Source organism: Limulus polyphemus, unplaced genomic scaffold, assembly GCF_000517525.1.
Source record: "Limulus polyphemus unplaced genomic scaffold, Limulus_polyphemus-2.1.2 Scaffold3389, whole genome shotgun sequence".
Taxonomy (NCBI): domain Eukaryota; kingdom Metazoa; phylum Arthropoda; class Merostomata; order Xiphosura; family Limulidae; genus Limulus; species Limulus polyphemus.
Window position 1 is genome coordinate 7,459 of NW_013668999.1, and position 9,625 is coordinate 17,083.

Consider the following 9,625-nt stretch of genomic DNA (forward strand, 5'->3'; position numbering starts at 1 on the left):
CATAATTCTTCTCGTGATTGATGGCGTGCGCACGTTTTACTGACATCACGACAGTACAAACTGCAACGTTAACGGTCCCTTATGTGACGTCATTTTAGTGTCTAATGACTGACTGACGTCATTTTAGTGTCTAATGACTGACTGACAGACAACACACTACTGTATAGTGGTGCGAATACTTAAAGCACGTGAGCCCCTGAGGCGGGTTTTCGCCCGCTTTGGGGGAAATAAATCGCCCCAAATAGGTGCAATTTAATAGTAAAAAAATCTATCAGAGAATGGCAGCTCGCTCATGATAGAGATATTAAGTTCCATCAATAATATTTTTTCAACTTGTTATATCAATTTATCAATGGAATGTTTTTGTTCGTTTAAGTGTGAGAAACAATTTAGTTTGTTTTGAATTTCGCCAAAAGCTACACGAGGGCTATCTGCGCTAGTCGTCCCTAATTTAGCAGTGAAAGACTAAAGGGAAGGCATCGCCACATTATAACGCCCCCTCGGCTGAAAGGGCGAGCATGGTTAGTGGGACGGGGATTCAAACCCACTACTCGCAGATTGCGGGTCGAGCGCCCTAACCACATCGCCATGCTGGGCCACACAATTTAGTTAAATAAATAATTAATTATCTAAAATGATTAAATCTGCTGACTTGCAACGCTAAAATCCAGGGTTGTATTCTCCGCGGTGGACACAGCAGATAGCCCAATGTGGTTTTGCTGTAAAAGAAACAAACAATTATTAAATATTCACCATGACTGAGAAGTTTTTTATATTTATGAAAACATTTTATCCCCATTCTTATCATTTTATTTAAATTTCAACAGATATAGATATCTTACATATTTAAATCTACGTTGTATGCCAAAATGCTCTCTCGTTAGATATCCTCGTTTTTCAAGGAAAAGTTGGCACTTCAACAAGTAGCAGGCGGAGCTTGGACGTAATTATGACGTCAGAACCAGTTCATGAAAAGTTCACGTTTTACAGCTCGAGGTGAGCTTGGCGGCTGTAGTGAAGCGGCTGACTAAGGAACGATAAGTGTAGTAGGATAGAGTCTGCATATATCATCGTTCACCATGTGCCCTGTTGTATTACTTGCAATGATTTTCAGCTTATTGCTGTTTTTATTAGAATTAACTGCTGCTCTTACGGTAACCTTTGTACCAGAAAGCATAGAAAAGTTGAAAGAAGGCGATCAGAGAAATGTGAGCTTCTCAGTGATCGACCCAAAACCAACAAATCACAGCTACTACCAGCTATTGGTGACCGACTTTCGTGTTGCTGATATTGTAACAAACAAATTTTTTAACGTGACCGAGCTTCAAGGACGTGGAACTTATGGAGAAACATTCAATGAAACTTTTAAATTAGAAGGTAAATTTCTAGGGCATACTGGTGTCCAAGTTATGGCTCTGTCAAAAACAGGTAATGAAACTGAGAAGTCAAATCCGTTGAAAGTTAGCGTTATCCGGAAGGAAAACAAGTTGATCACGGTTTTCATTGCGTCTGTAGCAACGTTAGTTTCTCTAAGCTATGTCAGTATGGGTTGTGCTTTGGATCTAAACGTCATTAAAGATGTTTTAAAGAAACCTGTTGCTCCAGCTGTGGGATTTGGCTGTCAGTATATATTAATGCCTTTGGTAAGTATTTTGTTGGGCTGTTTTCATAAATTGTGGACAAAACTAAAATCAATTATAACTTATAAATCTTCAAGTTAAAACCTAGAATTTCGTAAATGTTTTATTGCAAAATGAGTGTGCCCGTGTGTTTCTAGTTGAGTTTTATATAATCCATTTTCTTTTAATTCTAAATGAAAATGCAGAAGCTTCAACAAAGTCTGCGTTATGTATATTATATAGTTTTATTTAAAAAAAAATGGTTGAATTAAAACGCCATTAAATCGAAATTCAAATACTATAGTGTAAAAACTTTATCTCACTATGGAAACTCTCAAACTGTGTTCCGTGAAACCCCAGCGTCATTAGGGGTTTGCTCACAAAGATAGCGGTTTTTCAGTTATTAAGTGTTAACTTGTGGGAACCCAAATGTTGTGAATCAGTTAGTACTCAGTTTTCTCTACACAGTTACATACACAAGCAAATCAGCGAATAGTGGGATTAACCATCACTTTTTAATTCCCCCACAGCTGTTTGGTGGGATAGAGATTTGAACCCACGAACCTCAGCTTGCGAGTCAAGCGCCCTAACCACCTGACCATAGGAAGTCGGTTGATTGAATAAAGACTAATTTATCATAAGACCTGACGTTTTAAAAAAATGGTCAATATTAAACATTGGTAAGACAAAAAAACGTAAACATTTAGACATGTCACGAGTGAAATGATGTATTCATTACATGTTTATGATAACTTCAGTTTACGATTTTACTATAATTAGAAGTTATAAAGAAATAATTTATTATATTTTCTGAATACTGATATATATAGTTTTTTATGTAATCTACATGCGAATTCTTTGTAAGATATGTACAAAGAAGCGAGACTGAAATAGTTGTATTTAATTTTTGCATTGCAGATAGCCTATGGAATCGGTCAACTCTTGTTTACTTCGCCCATCCTCCAGCTAGGTTTATTTGTATTTGGTTGTAGCCCAGGCGGTGGTGCTAGCAACATGTGGACTGTATTGCTTGAAGGAAATCTCAGCCTCAGCGTTACTATGACTTTTTTAAGTACTCTTGCTTCTTTAGGTGAGGTGTTTTTGAAAATTGAATTCATATTGATTGTTTAATATAACATGGTGTACGGAAATAATAATAACCTTTACCGAGCATAATAAACACCGATGCTGTCCTATCCACTGATAAAACAAAAACAAATCCAAATATTTATCGAACCTTAAAAAAATACCATCAACTCTTACATTTACTGCATTCACCACGTCTGAAAGCAACTCATTCCAACATTAACCACCCTGTTAGGAAAGTTAAAACTGTAAGCTGAAAATTACCATTACTCATCCAAAATGTATATTTGTCTCCTTGTCCTACCATTCTTGTCATTAAATTCGGAAAAAGTTGATGCATCGATATTCTAATTTCTTTTAATAATCTTGAACACCTCAATAAAGATTCTCTTTCTTTATTCAAGATAAAACAACCTCTACAACCCACGTATCATCCTAGTAACCCTCCTTTGAACCCATTCCAACAATCCAACATTTTTTATTAATGCCATATAATCATACCTTACTTTATACACATACTACGTCATTTGAACTAACACCTTTAATTTTGTTTTGTAAATTGGAAATATGCTCAATGGGCTTACGTAGAAGAGAAAAAAAAAAGTTTTTAAGAAATCATTTTTAACTTTCGTAGGCCTAGACACTTGGATTCTATAAGTAAATCCTCGTGCGTAATATACAACTTAAGACTGTAGTTTTGCGAGTAAATCGTTCGAAAGTTCATCACACGTTTTACGTATCATTTATTGCATATTTATAAGGAATTAATTACAAGTCTAAGCCCTGAAATCAATTAATTTACGTTTTTAAGCCATTTGATAATTTTGCAATAACAGAAAATCAAGTAATTATTAAACTTTACAATATGTAAAATAAATATTAAAAGGGAAAACGAAGTTGCTTATTTAAATAAAACATAAATTATAATGTATAAACATTGTGTTTATAGAATCGTGAATGTTGTATACTATACTTGTTAAGTTGTAATAAATGATAAGAATGACGTTCTCAGTAATATTAAGTTGTATTGCACGTAGAGGACATTTTAAACGAGATACTAAATTCACCTCAGTGTTCGCGGGTGGTTAATTTTGTTGTTATCAATTGTATAGTTGAGCAGATAAGCGCTTTTGTGTAACATACTTTAATATTAAACTAGTTAATGTCCACAAATACATCCAAGTTTTTTATTTTTATTGTCAAACTAATAAAAAAACTATAATGGAAGTGGTTTCTGTACTGTCAGTCGACATGTTTACAAACAAAATTCAATATTAATTATCTTTGTCTAATCTGCTATCGATTAATTACCTCTCCGTTTGTTCTTGGTGTTTTTAAGCGCTTATTTTGTTAAAATATTGACCAGGATCTGTTTTACTTGTTTTCTAAAAGTAAGAGAAGAATGGAAAACTTATTTTTTCATGAAATTAACTTTGAAAACAAGCCTTTGTTGTTGTTTTTTCACTGCTTCATTTAATTGGGTGTCTTGCGGTGTAACTCATAAAGTTCGTGGTAGTAGTTGATCTGATCACTGTTCCGTGTTGTGCCAGTAACTGTAGAAGACGGATATCGCCTAAGGCCCGGGAAGGCCTGTTCTAAACTAGTTCTAATGCCTACGTTATACTAACATTTAAACTGGTTCTGAATTTACTGACCCATGTGTAATACCATGTTATTTATATAGGTGTGTTTTCAACAATTCGTAAAGACTATATACACTGACGTTAAATGTTAGGTTTCCTTGCTTTTTTTCTTAATTTTGTTATCGGGTTTAGGTATTTCGAACACGCGCTGTACCATTTAATTTGAACGTTTATTTCAGTACATAAAACATGGTAACATTAACATAAAGTGCAATGCACCTAGAAAAGTTACAATATATTGAATGATGATAAATTGTACACTTTCAGTTTTGCGTCTTTTAATTCCTTCGCGAAAATGGTTAAACTATCTGAACATTTTCAAAGTGAAATTATAAATGACACAATGTTAACGGTATTCTGTTAATAACTTATCATGAACTACGAGAGTGGTTAATAAGAGGGATCGCGAGGAACTGGACGAAACCCTAATAGAATGTTCGGGAAAAAGCACCTTAAACAGTAAAGATTCAGTTCAAACAACTCTTTTAAAACCTTTAGTATTGGCTTCTGAGGCTGTACACGTATATAAATGCAGACACACACACACACACACAACAAAACAAAAATACACATGTTAGACTTACGAGGCTCATTTGTAATTCTTCTTATTATTGTTATTATTACAAGTAGAAATACCGCCCTCCAGGCAGGTATAATTGCTAGTTCCAGCGGAAGGCTATTGGGCCTGTGGCCTTTTCTGGAATTGTCTGACAGTTCTACAACAACGTACTTATACTTGACATTCAAAATGTTCACCATCCATGAGAAAAAGGATTTTATTGAAATTTTAGTTTAAAAATGAGCTATCATCACAGCATTACGTCACAGGGTAGATTTTATTGAAGTATTTCTTTGTAGACACAGTTATCAATGAAAGTGCCTTGCTTTTCTGTTGCAACAGTAATGAGATTTTCACTAAAGAAAAACAAATAATTTGTTTAAGTTTGTTTTTTGATTGTTTTATATTTGAAACTTACTCATTTTTTTGTAATATTTATTAGTTAAATCTGAAACATATCATTTTTGTGGAAATTTCAAATGTTTTATTTATTACTCAACTATAAAAATACTGCCTAGTTATAAAAATAAAAATAAAGTTATAAAAAGATCCGAGTTTTGGACGTATACATCGCAAACCCCATTATAATAAGATTCTCTTGCCAGTCTAAAACAAAAACGGCTTGGTATATAACACCCAAACCTTTTGTAGAATACTAAATAAGCTACTTCGAAGGTCGTAGGGGTATTGAAAAGCCGATTTATTTCTACTATATTTTACATAAGCTAAAAAACATCATAATTCTAGTGCAAACGATGTTATCATTACCCCTTGAAGTTAGCTTTTCTACAAATATCTGGCGATCCTTTAAAAAGCTTAAGTACAGTGTGAAACGGGAACGACCAGCCAGTAATAGATGGACATCAGTACTCAATACTTTGTACACTATACAATCGGTGTCTTTAGAGAGCCAACCCCTATATTATGTATGAAGTAAAGGAGTAAAAAAAAAGCAATACACATAATATTAAATTTTATTTCACATATTCGTAAGATAATTACTTTAAAAGACACGAAGGTTTGTTTAAAGCGATGTTTGAGACGTAGATGTACTTGTAAAATTTTATAAGCGCTTAGTGGGGATTGTGTTTTACTTTAGACATATGTTTACCCATTGCTATTGCATTATATATATGTATAATTTAGTTACACAGAAACTATAAATGGTCACTATATTTTCAAACAAATCTCCATGACAATCTCCAGCTGCAGCTTAACATTTTACATCTCGAACTGATGTGATCAAGTAGCCAGTAGCTACAGTAAATTACCATGGACCGTATCAGCTAGTTGTTAACTATGTTTATTATCACAATATTAATAACAAATTGGTAATTTAAAAAACCTGCAAATAGGGACCGTAAAAAAATTAAGCAAACAAGACTGAAGATACTGTACGCATTATAACAAACTACAAACCTCTATTTTGGCTCCATGCCGTTCCCTAGAATTACATTTGGTGGAGTCAAAAATAAGGATTTGTAGTTTGAGTAAATAAGGTATAAGGTATTCAATTAACATCTAATGAGGTCATTAAGAATTTAATAACAATCGTTGATTGTTTCAGATCATTGTTATTAGTAAGAGTTATTATGTTTATTCAGTTATTGAATTGATTAGAAATGGAATTCTTTAAGTATATTTATTTGTGAAATTGTGAGTTACGTATACCATTAGCGAGGAATTTGTTGAAAAGTTTTATTTTTACTTAGGAGTATAACATGTTTTAAAGTGAACTTAAGCTGAAGCAAACGTTATGGAAGAAATAAACGAATTCGTCATCGTTATGGATTGGACATGGCATTATTTTTACCAAATAATCCGAAAGAACCTGCCCAACTATAGAATACGTTACAACAGTAGTATTAATATATGCACTGGAAAACAATGATGTTTTTGAAGAAAAAAAATATATGCTGTTAGAGGACTAAATTTGTTTAGAACAATCGTGTGTTAACAGTTGTTTTAATGTTTACAATACTCATTATTCTTTCAGCCATGATGCCCCTGTGGATTTTCACTCTCGGAAAGACGCTCTTCAGTGGAACTAGCAAGATACCATTTAAAAATATTTTCATATCTCTGATTAGCATGGTGATACCTCTAGGGATCGGACTTTTGATCCAAAGGTATCTCCCCAAAGTGGCTAAGTGTGGACGCCGTATCCTTGTTCCGGCCTGCGTTGTAATGATTATTTATATTGTAGCATTTGGAACTTACGCAAATCTTTACATGTTCAAACTCTTCACTTGGCAAACGGTAGTATCAGCTCTTGTCAATGTCTGGTTTGGATTCTTCTTTGGGGCCCTTTTTGCTCGTTTGATTGGCAGACCAGTTGAAGATGTTATAGCTATTGCTGTTGAAACTGGGGTGCAAAATTCTGGAATCTCTATTGTTCTCCTTGGCTTCTCCTTAGAGCACCCGGACTCTGATCTGGCTTCTGTCGTGCCTGTTGCTGCTTCTATCGTGATGCCTATTCCTCTAATGATATTGTACGTAATACAGAAAATTCGATTGAGGTGGTGCACTCAAGAGGAAGATGCGGATTTAGAACACGTCAGCAAAGAAACCAAATATAAGCCCGTTGTAGAGTCGCCTATTAACGGTGACTACGAATCCAACATACTCATGAATGGGTATATTTGAGCAACTTCAGTTGGAATTCAGAGTTTTGGCTTTATCAGTGTACAGAGTTATTCAAAAGTCATCCAATATGTAAGAGTACACGGAAAAGAGGTGAACTATAGTAAGTGAAATGTTTTATGTGCTGCCACCGACTGCAAAGTAGATCTGTGTTTTTCGGGTGGTGGGCAACAAATAAATCGTTTATGATGCTCCAGATAAATATGTTCTATGTACTATTACATGGGGCGTGACCTTTAAATAACTTTGTGAAATAAAATATTATGGAAGGCTTTGACATGATAAACAATGAAATCTCTCCGCCCATAGGTTTAGTTATATCTCTCTAAGCTCATTAGTTTTTGTTTTGTTTTCGTCAGCAACTGATGAAAATTTTGTATTTTACATAAACAGTTTAAGACTTATAATAATGTTTCTATGAATGTTAAAAGCATTTAGTAAGAATCGGAAAATAAAGGGTTTAATTACTAAAAACTATTGTATGTGTTGCTCCCCTATTCTCAGTGATCTGATGTCGAATAAATTATATAGAAATTCGTTAATTTTCTTTTGTTCAAGATGTTGTATTGTTTTAATTGAATTTTTTTTATTAAATGATATACTCCTTTTGTGCAAGTTAAAAATATTTATTGTAAAATTCAGTTACTACTATTGATATTTCTTATTTAAAAAAAAAGTCTATAGCTGCGATTTTTGCCTGATATTTTGTGATTTTATAAGTTATAAACTTCATTGTTTAGTTTTTTACAAATTGAAAATGGGTTATTGATTTTTAGATATGGAAATAAAGTAATCATTTATATATTTTTTCTGTATTCTTTTTACAAAGTGTTTATTGGGGTATAGGACCATAGTTTAGATTATTTATTGTGAGGCTTGTAAGAAGTGTATTTCCTTGGACTCTTTCACATTTGTAAGAAGTGTATTTCCTTGGACTCTTTCACATTTGTAAGAAGTGTATTATTTCCTTGGACTCTTTCACATTTGTAAGAAGTGTATTTCCTTGGACTCTTTCACATTTGAGGTTGAACGAAAATAATTTTATTGCATGCATACAAGTTCGTGTATTAAGTTTCCTCATTTTAAAAATACGTCTGGGTTATTGCAATTTCATTGTGGCATTTTAAAAGGTGTATTCGGTAAAGAAATTATTACTCGATTAAATATATTAAGCATTTGTAACATTAGGATATAAACTTCGGATAGAAAAGTTTAAGAAGTAGTTAAAAGTAAGAAATGAATTATTTAATGCTGTCGAAAGTAATAGATTAATTTTGTAAAGCATATTTTCACACAGTTTTGACTTAAGCCTATAGAAGAACTATCTGATAGGTGTTATAAACTGATTAGGCTTTAACTTAAAACTCGCATATTATTTAAATTACAAATGATACTTCATATGGATATAAACTGCTACATTATACAGTAGATACGTTTTACACACTCACACACACACACACACAGTATTATTTAGAACTTAGTAATTATATATATTGTCATATCTGATTGACCCAGTTTATCTGTAATAAAATTATTGTTTGTGAGTAATTTGTTGTCTGTTTTATTTGTTTACCTGTTTTATAATTAAACGCTGAAAATGATAAGCTGTCCTCTAAACATAAGATATTATTTCAGTCCCGAGGTTTATGTTATACTTGTGAAATACTGTATAAATGGTATCAATATTGTTTTATATAAGCACTGTATTGCTAGGGGTTTACAAAACACTGGCATGGTTTCAATAAAGTAGCCAGTATATTGTTTACTAGCTGGAGTACCCGTCCCCTAAACGGAAGTTATGTAAATTTATGATTAATGAAAGGTTATCTTGGGACATGAAAGTTGCTTCCATTATATGTAATTGTAAAAAACGCCCATAAAAACTGTAAAACGCAAAATGTGGAACCGCAAATTTGCACGTATCCCCACATGGACCTAACAAACCTTCATGTCAAATTTGGTGAAAATACACAAACAGGGACGCTAAGTAGTGGTAAAAAACGCCCATAAAAACTGTAAAACGCAAAATGTGGAACCGCAAATTTGCACGTATCCCCACATGGACCTAACAAACC

General features: G+C 33.2%; 1 protein-coding gene across 1 annotated transcript; it reads left to right on the plus strand.

Annotated features, from left to right (window-relative positions):
• Positions 1-1,014: 1,014 nt before the first annotated feature.
• On the plus strand, positions 1,015-8,123 carry LOC106469274 (ileal sodium/bile acid cotransporter-like). The gene is made up of 3 exons (XM_013929759.2): positions 1,015-1,643; positions 2,538-2,709; positions 6,904-8,123. The coding sequence occupies exons 1-3, from the start codon at positions 1,080-1,082 to the stop codon at positions 7,551-7,553; spliced, it is 1,386 nt and encodes a 461-aa protein (XP_013785213.1). The 5' UTR covers positions 1,015-1,079; the 3' UTR covers positions 7,554-8,123.
• Positions 8,124-9,625: the final 1,502 nt, after the last annotated feature.

What these genes read in the sequence shown, in the direction of transcription:
- LOC106469274 (XM_013929759.2), top strand. Translation starts at nt 1,080, where the DNA reads ATGTGCCCTGTTGTATTACTTGCAATGATTTTCAGCTTATTGCTGTTT. An exon ending in AGTATATATTAATGCCTTTG is followed by an intron (nt 1,644 to 2,537) that starts GTAAGTATTTTG and finishes TTTGCATTGCAG; the next exon opens with ATAGCCTATGGAATCGGTCA. An exon ending in AAGTACTCTTGCTTCTTTAG is followed by an intron (nt 2,710 to 6,903) that starts GTGAGGTGTTTT and finishes TTATTCTTTCAG; the next exon opens with CCATGATGCCCCTGTGGATT.